The following is a 16,002-nucleotide window of genomic DNA, read 5'->3' as shown; positions in this document are numbered from 1 at the left end:
TTCTCCACTTTATTTTAAAAACTATTATCGGATAAATAAAACTAAATACTACTTCGCTTATAATTTTATTTAAAATATCAATATTAAAAAAATCAAAAACCCCATTTAAACCAGGTTTGGTGAAATTTTATTACAACTAACTTTTATTCAAGTCCCCGTGAAAATGACACGTCCCAACAAAGGTTCCACTCCCAATAAACAATTAAAAATTTATAAATAAATATTTTAAATCTTTTGGGAAGGGGCCATTGACTTTCATGGTTAAATTCACTTGTGCCGTAGAAAGTCGGCAGGCTGGCGGGCAGTAGCTGAAGGGCCAGCTCAATATCTCTCATTTATCGTACTGGACTTTGTCCTCATTATTAGCATTGTTTTCATTTATTGTTTATTATCATTTCCATTGCCATCGAAACCCCTGATTTCTCAGCAAATAATTGGTGGCTCGGATCTCGTCCTGCACGTTTTTTTCGTCTCTTTTTAGCTAAAATATATATACGTATTGTGGGCACAATCGGGTCTCGGACGGACTCGATCTGGAGATCTGCACCTGCGGAAACACAGGCACTCGCTTTTTACAGATCTTACAAAGGTGAGCATCTAACGATCCTGCATCTTTGTTTTTGGCTTTGTTAGGGTCTGTAATCTGTATCTCTGGTTTGGCTGTGTTTTTCGGACAATTTAGGGTGGATTCGGCCAAAGCAGGGATCATTTTGACAAAACCGCGGGATATCTATCGTTTGTTTTAGGGATAATGTGGAGATTTATTGTTTTAGTTGGTGCGTTTAGAACTGAATCGGCAGAGGTATATAATCGATCAGGTTTGACCGTATTTTGAGCTGTCGGTGAAGTTGAGCTAAATGATGGCAGGAATCGGGCTAGGGTAGGGTATGTTTAGCTGTAAATCGGCCAAGTGGACTTGTTCGACATAGTCGCAAGGATAGGAAACGATTTGGCTGAAATCAGCTAAAGTAAGGTGCGTTTTTCAGAAATCTCTAGTTTTAGTGGCCATTTTGCAGAAAACTATCAAGATAAGGAAGGTTTTTCCTAATATCAGCTAAGATAAGGCGTATGGTACATAAAGTATTTAGACTAGCTGTATAGTATAGAAAGTATTTAAATTCGGGGACTATTTTGCAGAAAATTATGACGGTAGGGCAGATTTTGCCTACAGTCAACTAAGATAAGGTGCATGTAACATACTATCTTTAAATTTAGGAGCTATTTTGTGGAAAAATAGAAACATTAGGTAGGTTTTTACTAAAATCAGCGCAGGTAAGGTGTTTGCTACAGAAAATCTTTACATTAGGGAGTTTTTTTTTCGAAAAATTACGAAGAGGGCCGATTTTGCCAAACCTCGTCTAAAGAAAGTAACAGAAAATCTTTAAGTTTAGGCTTTATTTCGCAGAAAACTGTGAAGGTAGTGCAGGTTTTGCCGAAAATCTGCTAAAATATACGTTACAGAAAATATTTAAATCCAGGGGCTATGTTGCAGAAATTCAGAAGGGCCAGGCTGATTCTGAATGAGATCGGCGAGGTTACAGCGCATTTTGCTCAGGCGGATTAACTCAGGGGTATTCAGGGACAAAAATAGCGGAAAAATCATGCTTTAAATAAATAATCAATTATAGGGTTCATTTGTCAATGGATTAGCAAATTTGCATTCGATTTGTAATAAAGTCATCAATTTTAGTTTCAGTCAGGTACAAAGTACTCAAGTTTATTGTAACTTTGGAGAGATCTGGGGTACTCATCGGAAGCAATAAAAAATAATATCATGGAGAGGCAGAATCTGCTCGCTCAATAACAATCGGAGCTCAGGCCTATCTAGTTAAAAATGAGGCATTTTGAAAGGCAGGAAACAATTTTCTATGGTGGAAATTTGATCATTGCGTAGTTAGCAGTTTGGAGTTCTCGTGCATCATTATAGGAATAATCGCGGTGAGTTTCAGTTCTCAGATAAGGCTGGTGTAATAAGTTGTTGTGAAGAATCCTTTTGTGTCAAAAACTTATAGCCAGAGTCATGAATGGATAAAGTACAGGGGATTGTGGAGACATTCAGACAAAATTATGAGCAGTTTGATAGAAAAAAATCAGCAAAGCCAAGATCTATATGATACAACATGATGAATATATGCAAAGTCATCACTTGTAGTGGCAGTTGAGCAAATTATCAAGTAGAGTTGGGGTCTAGTTGAACCTAAGTTACAAAAGTTTGGGATTTGTTCTGAATAATACACGTAAAATAAGAGTATGTGCAGAAAACAGCTAGAAGTTTCTTGTTTGGGAATCTGTGACCAAAGTTATGACTGGTTTTGAAAATCAGTAAAGTCGAGCGTGCTAGATATCACTTTCTTAATGTTTTGTGTCCTTATGATCAATATGAAGGAAATTGAGAATATGGTGCCAATTTGTTGCTGTTTGACAGGAACAAGAAAGTTGCTGGAAGCTCCTGGTTTGCGAACCTGTCACCGAAGTTATGACTCGTTTTGAAAATCAGTAAAATTGACGCTGTTAGATATCATTTTCTTAATGTTTTATGTCCTTATAATCAATGTGAAGGAAAATGAAAATACGGGGCCAATTTCTTGAAAATTAGCTCAATTTGTTGCTGTCTGACAGGAACAAGAAAGTTGGGATTGAATTTGAGATAATCAAGCAATGACAGGTGTAGTTCGATGGAAGTCTGTAGTGTTGAGGGCTAAGTCACAGGGTTCGTTGAACCTGAACCTTCAGGTTCGGAATTCGGCGAACCTGAAAAAATTGAAATTCATTGAGGTTCAGCGAACCTCAAACTTGAACCCAAACCCGATCCGAATCGAATCACAAGTCAAACCTGAAGCAGAACCGGCTCGAATACGAACCTGAACGAAAATACAAATTACAAAGAAAAAAATAAGCTCGACGAGGTTCGTAGAAGGTCTAGGGTTTTTCTGGTGCGAAAACACTTTCCTACCTGGGCCAGATGGCGCATTGGCATCGCTGTGGTTTGCTATCTACGAGCATGCATAATGTAACTCTTTATTCCTACTCCAATGAGATAATAATTTTGTCTGAGAGGAAAAAAAATCCTCCGCAATTTAACAATAACTCATCTATCTAATTGCGCTCTGTTCTGGGCCGCAGCTTTGCAAGCTGTGGTCTCCTCTCTCAGCTCTCAGCAGATAAAAAATAACCAGCGTCATCCAGGTTTGTGAAGAAAACCAGACCTATCCTTGTGGTCAAGCTTCCCCATCGATTTCTCATTTAAAATTTTTCTTTGTAGCTGAATGTGGTCTGATTGCCTAGTTTTCAGGTTTATGCACTTCTCCTAGACCAATTGATTGCAAAAAATTGGAAGGTAACGATTTGAGGAAAACACGTCCTATACTTATGCACTTGTGACTCTTATGCTTTTCTGTCTGAAAAAGCAAGATAGAGACTTAATTATTATATATATTATTCTGAATATATATATATTCTGAAAATATATATAGAGGAACATAAAGCCGAACCCTTGAATTGAACTTAATAGTCACTGAACCGGATCCTGAACTTGAATTGAACTTAATAGTCACCGAAACCGAACCACGTGACTTAACTTGAGGGAAATATGGGAGGAAATTAACAGAGTTATTGATTATTGATAGAAAGTTTCACAAGGATGGGTTCGGGCAGCAAGGAATAAAAAGTTATGTATCAGCACACCTAAGTTTTTGGCTGATTCTGTCAAGGGCTGAGATATAGTTACTAATATATATGAAGTCTGTAATGTATATTCCTTATAAATCAATCGTATGGAAAAGCTAATGTAATTTGGAGAAAGGGGGCCAATTTAGTGTCTTTTTGACATGAAGCAAGTCGTAGAAGATAAGGACAAATATGTCCATATGGAAACCCAATGCCATTGAAATCAGGCAAATACAGGCTATCTTAAAGAAATCAACTAAGGCTAGGGTCACTTCCATACAAGTTAGAAGTGGAAGATATTGATTGCTTAATAGAAAAAAATAAGTTTTTTATCATATAAAACCGGTAAAGATGATGTCTTTGCAATAGCAAAAAACAGTCATGACTAAGGATCCACTTTGAGAAAGTCATTCAATGGTTTCCTGATGGAAACAAATAAAGTATGGCTCTGTACTATAAAAAAAAACCTTGGAATGTAGAGATTTATTTGAGAAAATCTGTAGAATTTGGAACTATTGTTGAACAAAAGTAGTTTGATTAGGCTAGTTTTGGAAAAAAACGGTAGTTCTGGCATCTATTGCATACATGTTGTCAAGACTGGGTTTATAATGGATACAGGTAAAGGGCTATAGATTATTTGAAAAAAATGAAATGAATTAATTCTATGAAAACTATTAAAGCACAATAAATGAGAAAATTACTGCATTTATATTGAAGTTGGTAAGAAAAAGTAGAGTTGCTCCCATACTTAGGGTCATTTGGCTGGGGAGAAATAAGAAACCTGGGAGTTAGAGAGTTAAATGAGGGTAAGTTTTTTTGTTGTTCATTCTACAGTCCAGTATGAGGGGATGTGTAAGTTTGTCCGTCCGTCTGTCCTTGACACATGATCTAAATAGAAAATAATGTCGGATATAATAAAAAATGAATATTATGCTCTCAAGTAATTAGATGTAAAAAAGAATGTGTGAGTAAGATGTTTAAACCTTATACTTTTCAAAATTATTTCAACAAAGATTTTAATAAACTATTTAAGATCTATGTTTACTAATTTGCAGTGATATAATGTCTCTTTGTACATGTTATGTGAAATATTTTAATGTCAATTATGTATATATTATTTATCATTTTAAAAAATATGTGTATATCATGAAAAAATAAGTTTTTTATGGTTAAAATGTTTATTTGGTCCTATATATACTCTATAGCATTAAAAAATACAATTTAAACAATGAAAAATTACACATTGTATTTTGCACGTGGAGAAATTTGATCGTCTCTGCTCATTTTCTCATGTTAGATTCAGTGCTGCAGTCAAAGGAAAATAAAGCAAGATTCAGTGATTTGTTTCTTTGAAGGTTTTATCACTTTTTCATAAACTGTTGCAGTCTTGATCATCAGGTGATGAATTTGCTTCTGTTTTTCTAGATTAGGCTTGTACAATGTCAGGCGGTGGCACACAACAGAGCCTGAGGAAGGCATTGGGTGCACTGAAAGATACAACGACAGTTAGTCTTGCCAAAGTGAACAGTGATTACAAGGTATTAACTTATCTACCAGTGCAATGTAAGGATATTGGATGTAACGCTGATAGTTTTTAATGCATTGAGCACAATATAAATACATTGCATGATTTTTGCTGGACTTGGAAGTTCAGAACTTGGTCATCAAATTTCTTGAAATTCATCGTGGTGTTTTCCACAATTCTAACACTTATTTATAAGTGCAGGATCTAGACATTGCTATTGTGAAGGCCACAAATCATGTTGAGCGGCCAGCAAAAGAAAAGCATATCCGAAGTAGGTGGATGTCCTCTTTGTTGTACTTAAACATTGTTTTGTTTCCCTGGAGTGCATATATGAAAGATCAGTAGGCATTTTTACATAACCTGCTTATATATCTTGAAAAACAATGCATAAACATTGCAATACGACTTCCAAGGGAGATGTATAGATTTAATGTCTGATGATCTTTATTTTGGGGGCAGTTATTTTTGCAGCAACATCGGCTGCAAGGCCTCGGGCAGATGTGGCATATTGCATCCATGCTCTTGCAAGACGTCTTGCCAAGACTCACAACTGGGCGGTAATATGCAATCCTTGCTTTTATTTTTATGATAGAACCAAAATGTTTCTTATAATTTGAGAAGTGGAACTTGCACGACATTAGGGGAATATATAAAACAGTCTCGTAAGTGAGTTTTTGATCTCTTCACAATCAGGCAATGGAAAAAATACAATTAAAATACTGAATGTCGTTTCCTTTTTCTGATGAATTGGTCCTTACGTTAAGGTGGGTAGTTAGAAATGTTTTTTTGTTTCCATATTGGGGTTTCTTGTGCTTTAGGTTCTCGAGTCTTCCTTATAGTGCTGTTATTTTACATTTTTGCTCAGACAATATGGTGCGGGGCTTTTAGTTTTGTTCCTTATTATTGAGTAGCACAGCTGACAGGCAAGTTGGTTTGGTCTCTTTCCTAGTGGTTAATTTTCCAGTAAAGTGGTTACAGCAAAACTCCAATGCGTCAATTGCACATGTATATATGTTATAGGTTTTAGACATGAGACGTTGTATGTGCTTGTAGTTACCACTTGAGCAGAACGCTTAAGTAGTTGTAATATGCAGTGTGTTTTTAGTTGGTTTATGCTCCAGCTCCTTTTCATAGTCTTGTATAATATGGAAGAGTATCTGCTTCCACATTAGTTTACATTGTGTTTGGACTCTGGAGTCGATGTAAGTAGTCGTAATCTGAATTACGTGTTTTTATCTAGCTTTTGCGCCAGTTCCTTTTCATAGTCTGGTATAATATGGAAGATTATCTGATTTCACATTAGTTTACATTATGTTTGGAGTCTGTGTGGTACTTACCAACGAATTTTATGATTTTGAATGTAGTTTAAACTTTACACTTCGATATTGATGTCAAATGCCATATATTTGACACATACAAGGAAGGGCAAAGAAGTTTTGTTGTGATGCTAAATTACTGCTTTTTACAAGAAAAACATTTATTGCCATAAGTTGTCAAAGTCCTAGTTAATTTTTGAATAGACAATACCTTTAATTTGCAGTGAAAAGTAAAACTGCAGTTACATTTGATTTTGGACGAGTTTGGTCCAGTTATTAATAACTTCATTTAATATTGGCTGTGTTGTAGGTTGCGTTAAAAACCTTAATTGTTATCCATCGAGCTTTGAGAGAGGTTGACCCCACGTTTCGGGAGGAATTGATCAATTATAGTAGATCCAGAGGCCACATTCTCAATTTATCTTACTTCAAGGATGATTCAAGTCCAAATGGTATGGTTTTTCCAGTAGCTCCTACTTTCAGCCTTTTTATTCCTTTCTTAAGTTATATCAACTGGGAAATGGTTGTGGTTTTGTCCTCAGCTTGGGACTATTCAGCGTGGGTACGTGCATATGCATTGTTCTTGGAAGAACGATTGGAATGCTACCGTGTACTGAAATATGACATTGAAACGGAGCGCTTGGTAAGCAGTTCATTACACCTCAGGTTTTTCCATGTATGCATTGCATTATAATAGTTAGAGATTTCAACATTTTAATCATTATTTACAAGAAAATTAAAAGCTAGCTCCTAAAGTTTACAAGTCATTTGTTGGGTGTGGCATTGTGTGATCTTATTGCTAGGCTATGAGAGGAACTGTGTGTTCATGTTTATAAAAGAGACACAACCTGCTTCCAGCTGCTTTTGAGATGATTCAAAAGTTGCTAGCATCCTCTAGGATACCCTGTTCTTGCTACATGTGCAGACCCTAAATGATTTTAAATGAATTCTGGTTAACAGTTTAGCAATATAGTATTTGGTTGAGCTTGCAAATAAATAATTTACTTCATGGTGCAAGTGCCAACTTGAGGCATGTCAGTCAGGAAGTTCAGTAGGAAATACAATAAGGGTAAAAGGGGAAAGTGTTAAGGATAACTTGAAAATGGTAAAGTGCGATGATAAATTTAGAATCCAATAAAATGTTCTGCACTCGATTCCTCCTTATCATTGGGCAAGCTTTATGTTTCTATTTGTTTTGGGTGAATTGATACTTGCAAGGATAACATTGTGGATATTTCTCGGTTGTTTTGAAGACAATATACTGAGGCAACACAGGTCATAAGCTAATAAATGAAACTTAAGACTTCCAAGGTTCCTTTCTTTCCTTCTAGTTACTATTGTTTCAGATTCCAATACATCCAAGTATATTATTGTTTCAGATTCCAATACATCCAAGTATATCAAATAAATCTTCTTGTCACATTTGTGATGATCATGTCACGTTTATGATGAATATGATCTTATTTATAATTATTTAAGGAAGGACCAAGCAGATAATCAAGATAGTTGTTTTCTAATCATATTAATTACTGTAGTCAATGTTTTTAAAACCGGAACCGGTGACCGGATCAGTCCACCTAATGAACCGGTTTACCGACCGGAACCCGTCTAACCGGGACTGGTTTGGTCTAAACGAACCGGTTTTAAAAAAATACATTAAATAATTAATTTTTAATGAACCAAAACTATTTTTAAGATGTAAAATCATGATTCCAAGCCAATAAAGACAAAATATGCAAAGTTTGCTCATTTATATACCATGTAAAGGTGAATATATCAAAATGGCACCGACTACAATACATATCATTGACAAAATTGCAAAATACATAAGAAATGAGGCTCTAAATGCCCTATAAAGTCCAAGCTGTTGAAACTTGAAGCTTTGGAAATGTGTCTAAATGGATAAACAACAGAGATAGAACATCATGTTTTTGTCAAATAGGTCTAACTCAGGTGGTTGAGAGAAGAAACTGTTATCTTCCCCACCAGAGTTCAAATCCTGCAGATGACATGTTCACTATTTGTGAGGCAATCGACATTGAGGCTCTTCATAAGCTATGAGGAATACCTCTCGCTTATGGGCTGGAGGGTGGGGTGATAAATTGGATGTAAACAACAACAAAAAATTGTCATTTTTTTGGTAAGGATAAAGAAAGAAAAAATTATCGGTAGAGAGTTATGAGCCCCATGTCCACATTATCTCAGTCCGAGTTCAATGTGGGGAGCTGTCAAATTCAGCCAAAGCATGCTCTGTTCTATGGCTCTATGCCCATCAAGGTATGAACTGGGATCATTTGTGTTAACACCCCATTTTAACCATTGACCACAGCCCAACAGACCAGACATGCGATGTCATCTGCTACCTGAGCACATTTCATAATCCTTTCTTGCTATTTATGGCCTAGGTCAAGGTTAAATTTGAGCTTCTTAGTGCAATGGGGGCACAATCAGCTTCCTTGACACTGGGAGATAATCAGAGAGATGTGGCAGAAGCAGGCTTTAAAAGATATTCTGAAGTAGCCAACATATGTGAGGCACTTACCAAACGGGTTCCATGCAGGTTACAGGAAGGCTAGGCTCTCAATAACTTTGGCAACTATCCCTTTGAAGAATTTTTTTTTGCAACTTCTGTGAAAGAATTCATTTAAAGGGGCATGAAAATTGTTGTACTTTTGACAGAAAATCTCAGATGTGCAGTAGTAATAACTTAATACCAATACAGCCATTCGAATACAAAAAAGTAAAATGGTTATGCAAGAACAAATATTAAGGATCTTTATCAAACTAAACTACACATAAAAAAATACTACTGCTTCATTCAAGAACACTTTGGATGGACTTTCAGATACCTGTGTACCAAATTAACAAGCTTTTCATTCACAAGACCATGGTAGACTCCAATGACCTCTGCCCCTTCCATACGTAGCAAATCACTTTGAATTCCAGTTATAGTATCTTTCATAACAATATATCCCACCTTTACTTCCCCCCCAAAACCCCTAAACCACAGTCAAAATCCGCCTTTTTGCATGTTTCAGTGGGCGTGCCTAAAACCGGCCGGTTTAGGACAGAACTGGCCGGTTTGATCCAAACTGGCCGGTTCCGTCCTAAACCGGCCGGTTCCGTCCTAAACCGGCCGGTTTTCACCGGTTAGGGCTAAAAAATGGCGAAATGCCCTATCAAACCGGGTTTTTTGGCCGGTTCGGACTGGCAGCCTTGCTAACTGGCCGGTTTGACCGGTAACCGGTTTTTAAAAATGGTTTTAAAAACACTGACTGTAGTTTTATTCCTTGTGTTAATCTTTACTTTGGTGGGAGTGAAAATATTAAAATATTATAAGAATCACTGCACTCAACATAAACCGGCATAGGTCCATTTTAAATACGGATCTAACATGAGCCGAGAGGGATCCAATTTCTTCACCTGCAATTTTTTTATGAGCCCACATTATTTAAATGTTTTGTATAGTTATTTAATTTTTTTTTTAGATTTTTATTTTATTTTATTTTGGCTGACATGAGCAAAATTTCAACTTTGATGACGGACGGACAACGTTACACATCATACTGGGCTGTAGAATGAGCCTCTCGGCTCAACGAGTAACCATCCTTTCTCTAGAAACAGGCTACACAAATCCACACTTGCATTTCTAAAATGTGTTGTTTTTGCACACATGTACGTGGACATGAATACACAGTAGAATGAGAGAGTGGATTCATTAATTTATTAGATGATTCGATGTCTCATTTTGTCATTACATATTAGGACAAGAGGAGTACATTATATATCTCCCAAATACCTAACTACTAGCAACCACATTTATTGCTGTGTTAAATGCCTCATAAGTTCATCTTCTATTTGGCAGCTCAATTTCACAAATTTTCTAGGTGGTGACTTCCTAAAATTTGTATGACAGCTATCAGTGCTCTTCGTTATCCTCTGCTACAGGTTGGCTTCTCTTTTGGTGGCTTAATCACTTTGATTCAGCGGCTCTACCATGAACAGAAGCTATACCTTTTGACATCTCTTGTTGACAGCTACCCACTCACTCATGACATCTCTGACTTGGCTTGATTCTTTGGTTATTCAGCAGATAATATTTACCCATGTGATGACAGGCTTCACAAAAGGAAAACCTACACAGTTCCCACACTTAGTGTCACTCCATGAGTCGAGAAATTGATTTGATATCATCAATTCTATGATTCTTTTGCCTGTCTTCTGCGATATTTTTGTGGGTTTTTCCTTGCGCTATGAATTCCCACGGTTCTCACAGTTTGATTGCATACATATACATAACCCCTATGACTCACTCCAGGATGGCTTGCCTTTGTTATCTTTTGTCCAATTTTCGCTGTTATATCTGCCCCTCAGTGCCTTCACTTGGCATAGATTCCCTTGGCTCCTTCACCAACTTCATTGCTTCTCCCCAACAAGTCTCTGATACCATGTTTTTTTTTACGCACGTGTGGACATGAATGCACATTTTGAATGAGAAAAGGTGGGTCCATTCATTCATTAGATGCAATGTCACTACGTTGTAGGAGAGGAGTACATTGTAATTCCCAAATACCCAAGTAATAATCACTACATTAAATGCCTCATTATTACATTCCTTTATTAGTGAGACTTTATTATATGTCTAGTCTAAGTTCTAATGCGCCTAAGTTCTAAATATGACCATTATTTCTAACAAAAGGCTCCATTTATTTTGAAGACGATTGAAAAATTTCTTGGTTTGATATGGTTTTTGTGGACAGCAGGACTTAGTGGGTCAAACTTGCCTATTATGTGCAGTGATCTATTTCCTTCTCATTTTGCTTGGAGTGTGCTAAAAATGTTTCCTAATATCTTAGACAAATGGTGCAGCGGCTTCAAATTGTTGCTTTCTTATTAGCATTACACGGGCAAGTCATTCTGATTCTAGTGTACCTTTGTTTTGTATGTATAAATCTGGGTGAATTGTTTTCTTAGATCTGCAAGTTTAAATTCTTTGGTATATATATTGTATGCATTTTCTTTTTGGGCACCCGCTAGCTGTAGTTATTTCCTTTGCTTATATTAAACCTTATGCTCAACATGTTATGGATGAAAAATGGAAAATTCCAATCGATAGACATATTTGTGTTGCAGAGAACCAGGGAACTGGACACTCCTGAATTGCTAGAACAATTTCCAGCTTTGCAGCAATATCTTTATCGTCTAATGGGGTGTCAGGTATTACATAGGAGCCACCATTGTTAAATAAACAGTAACTTTGATTTTGTAGACTGGCTACCTATTATATGTTTTTTAGACCTTTGAGTTATATGTCATTTCAGTGTGATTTTGGATTGAAAACACTACATAATGTTGTGTATGGGTGAGCTCACGTAATTATCTAATTATGTGCAGCCGGAAGGGGCAGCTATATCCAATCATGTGATACAGTATGCACTCACAGCGGTATGTAGAATCTTCACTCTTTGGTGGTTAAAATTCCTTTGCTGTCTTGCATGAAGAAAGAGGTTTCACTTGCTAAAGTTGATGCTGTACTTTATGATGGGGATACTTATTTGTCTTTTGTACAATGTTGCAGGTTTCAAGGGAGAGCATTAAACTTTATACAGCAATTAATGATGCCACCATCAACCTTGTTGACAAGGTAGAGCATGTTATGGTTAAGTATGTTCAATTAGCATCTTAATCATCAATGATCTGTAGTTACTGATGACTGCAACTGTTTACCTGCAGTTCTTTGAAATGCAACGCCATGATGCTATTAAGGCTCTTGAGATCTATAGGCGAGCTGGTAAACAGGTATACATAGAAATCTACTGTTCCAGTAGTGTTGTAATTGATGTCATCAGTTCCAAACCCTGTCAAAACAGTGCATATACCAGTACTTTTTTGTTTTTTGTTTTGTTTAAGGATGATTGTGATCCAGCATTACTTTTTTCCAAAAATAAATGCTTCAGTGGCATTCCTCTCATGCTGCATATACATACTTTCCTATTCATTTCCAGCATGTTTAGTTTACATAAAAACAATTTTTCTGGCAGCATTTCTCAAATGTGAAATGAGTAGCATTTTGTGTCACTCCTGACAAATAGAAATAACTTTTGAAATTATTTGTTCCACTTGTATGGTAGGCTGAAAGATTATCAGAGTTTTATGAAGTTTGCAAAGGTCTTGACCTTGGACGTGGTTTTAAATTTCCTACACTTGAACAGGTATAGATAATTTGTGAACTTTGTCATCATATTCAGTGCCATTTTCTAGTGCAATGTTATGCTATTGGGCATTACAGACATGCATTGTTATACTTACTTTGTTTGTTGTGAATCAAATTACTGAATGAACAGTTGGGCATTACAGACATGCATTGTTATACTTACTTTGTTGTGAATCAAATTACTGAATGAACAGCCACCAGCATCATTCATTTCTGCAATGGAAGAGTATGTTAGAGATGCCCCAAGAGCATCATCAGTCCGTAGGGAGTCGGTATGAACATCTACCTTAAGAGTATACAGTTTATTGAAGACATCGAAGTTGCATTTTGTTTGTTATTTCCAAAGCTCTAATGAACTTTTCTAATAATTATTCCTGTTTAAAGAAATATTCATTAATATGTTGCTGTTTCTCGAATAGAAGACCGAGTCTGTTCCAAAGGTTTTATCTCTGGAGTACAAGAAAAAATCAGAACCCCAGGATGATGCACCACCACCACCTCCTCCTCCACCTCCAGAACCAGTTAAAGAAAGTGCTGCACCTGTAGAAACTGTGCCAACTGTGACAACTGATCTTTTGGTAAGCTTTTTTAAATTGCTCTCATTATATTGAAAAAATGCTTATATGCAGGAACATAACATTGACTGTAGGATTTGATTTAGCAAGAGGTTGATTCTTGTGGTGTTCTCTCAAATGTGAATATTGTGGTTTGTAAAGTGGTTGGAAGTTCTGAGCATTGCTTAACCAACTGTGAAATGAACCTTTTGAGTGTTTTGTCTGATGGCAGGGCTTAGATGAGATTAGTCCCGATCCTTCCTCACTTGAAGAAAAGAATGCGATGGCACTTGCTATTGTTCCTACGACGGGTAAAATGTTTGTCATTGGTGCATATCGACTAGAAGCTGTTGCCATTTATAATTGTCTTCGTTGACATTTCTCATCCTTTAAAAAATTGCAGATAATTCTTCCAATGGAACCTCAAACAGTGCTCTAGATATTCCAAATGGGGCCACTGGTTGGGAACTAGCTCTTGTCACCACTTCGAGCTCTAATTCAAGTGTGCAAGCAGAAAGTAAACTGGTAATGTCAGTTTTCTGTATATATCAACTTGAGATATGGTTTATTTGGGTTTGATTCTGACAGATGATTAACATTTGAGCATAACAGCTGACATGCTTATCCAAAACCATAGTTGCTGTCTTGACTTTAGAAGCATATAGTGGGTTCTTTTATAAAGTCACTTGGCTACTTATCTTTTGTATTAAAACGAGTCTTCTGCATTTGATTGTACGGGTCATCAATTTATATATGGACATTTTATTGGCTGCAGGCTGGCGGCCTTGATAAGCTTACATTAGATAGCTTATATGAAGATGCGATGACAAGGCAGGTATCTAGCTACCATACAGGTCAAGTGGCACCAAATCCCTTTGAGGCTTCTCCAATGATGCAACCGGGACATGACCCTTTTTATGCTTCACAAAAGGTTGCTCCACCATCTGCTGTACAGATGGCTTCTATGGCTCAGCAGCAACAAGCTTTCATTGCGCAGCAACAGATGATGGGGCAGCAAGTTCCTGCCAACCCTTTCGGCAATCCATATACAGCTGCATATCCTTATGCTGCAGGGACTCCTTATCAGGCTCAATATCCATATGGAAATGCAGGCTACATGTAGGTGTTGTCAATCAGATGATTCTTTTAGAAATAAAGGCGAAATCCGAGATGTTACAAAGGTTGCCCAGTTGGATTGTTGGACAGTTCGGTATTTTACTACCTCAACTTCGTTGTTTATGTCTTATTTGTTCCCTTTGTTAGTCAAGCCTAGCGTTTTTCTATATTAGATGACGCCGAGGCATGAATGGAGTTGTCATGAGTCAGTAAGAGGTACGCATTTATTTTGTGACGCACTGCGCAGTTATTGCTGCCAAATTTGTTGTTACAGGGGTGTATCATATTTCATGTAGTAACTAGTTTATTCAGATTCAATTTGTCTATTAGATGAGATTTTCATTGAAATTTTTTGGGACCTCCAGTTCGGATATTAATTGAATTGATTCTTGAATGATGATGGCAAGCCACTTTTAGGAGCTGATGGAACCTATGGGCAGAAATATATCTACGAAATTGCATGCAATATTTCCACTCTCAGAATTCTGGTATTCTTTCACGGTATTGTGTAAAACATTGTAAACTGAGAAGCACCAAATATGGGTTTCAAAATTGCTCACAGGTCTTTCCATTAATTAAATACTCTACCAGCCTGTATGGAATCTCTCTTCAACACCAAATAAGCAGTCAAGAAATTATGCCAAAACTGGAACGATATGTTTGCAGAGCCTGGAAGGCTGGACCAAGCACCCATGGAATTTCATAGCCAATGATAATGAACATAGAATTCCCTTGGTCTCGACTATTAAATCACTATCACTGAATCTATGCCATCTTATTATTAACTCAATTCCCATAGGCAGATATCATTTGTGTATTTTTGGGCTAATAGGTGGCACTTTTTAAAGTTTATATTATTGAGACAGCGATTGCTTACATTGATATGTGTGACAGTGATTGTAATTTTAACATATGAAATGATTAAAATTAAAATAACTAAAATAACTAATATCTCTTTCCATTAGTTTAAACAAATAAAAAAAGATAAATTAGTAAAATGTTTAAATTACAACATTAATTATAATTTTTTTCCACATTTATAAAATGAAAATCAATAAAATTAAATTAAAGTGAAACATAATGTAAGCTGCCGAGATCTTACACTTAAAAGCATTCATAGTGATTCACCAGAAGTGATGTAAAAGCATTTATAGTGTTTCACCAGAAGTGCAAACATTCCTCCAAATACCCATCATTATTAAACATGTGGAACTTCTAAACCTTTTATGATTTTGCGAACATTCCTCCAAATACCATCATTATTAAACACGAGGAACTTCTAAACCTTTTATGATTTTGTACACATTCACCGATCATTTATAGACACCTACATTTGGATTAAAGGTAGCTTTTATGCAGAGGGACCCTACTATAAGTCAACCACTTTAACAATGTTTCAACAAATTAATGTTGACAACAGCTCGGATATCCAACATCGCCATGAAGTTCATTTTGGACGTTTTGGTTTTGGTTATATTGATGTATAAGTTGCTTTTACAGTATTTAGTATATATTTAGTATCATTTTAGCAATCTTATGAATGAAATTAAAAAATTTAAAATACAATTAATCTAAGCGATTTTATGTTGATATTAAATTATTAATAAAAAT

General features: G+C 36.3%; 1 protein-coding gene across 8 annotated transcripts; it reads left to right on the top strand.

Moving 5' to 3' along the window:
* Positions 1 to 277: 277 nt before the first annotated feature.
* Positions 278 to 14,709, top strand: LOC149243955 (ENTH/ANTH/VHS superfamily protein). 8 transcript variants are annotated; one of them, XM_089374678.1, is made up of 17 exons: positions 278 to 589; positions 868 to 973; positions 5,097 to 5,204; positions 5,393 to 5,462; positions 5,651 to 5,748; positions 6,818 to 6,959; positions 7,050 to 7,150; positions 11,641 to 11,724; positions 11,902 to 11,952; positions 12,086 to 12,151; positions 12,241 to 12,306; positions 12,639 to 12,719; positions 12,916 to 12,993; positions 13,141 to 13,299; positions 13,508 to 13,586; positions 13,679 to 13,800; positions 14,051 to 14,709. In XM_089374678.1, exons 3-17 carry the CDS (start codon positions 5,106 to 5,108, stop codon positions 14,396 to 14,398), a joined length of 1,644 nt encoding a protein of 547 aa, XP_089230804.1. In that variant the 5' UTR covers positions 278 to 589; positions 868 to 973; positions 5,097 to 5,105; the 3' UTR covers positions 14,399 to 14,709. The 8 variants fall into 8 exon arrangements, with proteins under 8 accessions (XP_089230804.1, XP_089230802.1, XP_089230803.1 ...); XM_089374676.1 differs by having other exon boundaries at positions 5,092 to 5,204; XM_089374677.1 differs by having other exon boundaries at positions 819 to 973.
* Positions 14,710 to 16,002: the final 1,293 nt, after the last annotated feature.

This window comes from Pinus tabuliformis, chromosome 8, assembly GCF_031772625.1.
Source record: "Pinus tabuliformis cultivar Carrire ecotype Pingquan chromosome 8, CPIR1, whole genome shotgun sequence".
NCBI classification, from domain to species: domain Eukaryota; kingdom Viridiplantae; phylum Streptophyta; class Pinopsida; order Pinales; family Pinaceae; genus Pinus; species Pinus tabuliformis.
This window is presented reverse-complemented; position numbering and strand designations above follow the sequence as displayed.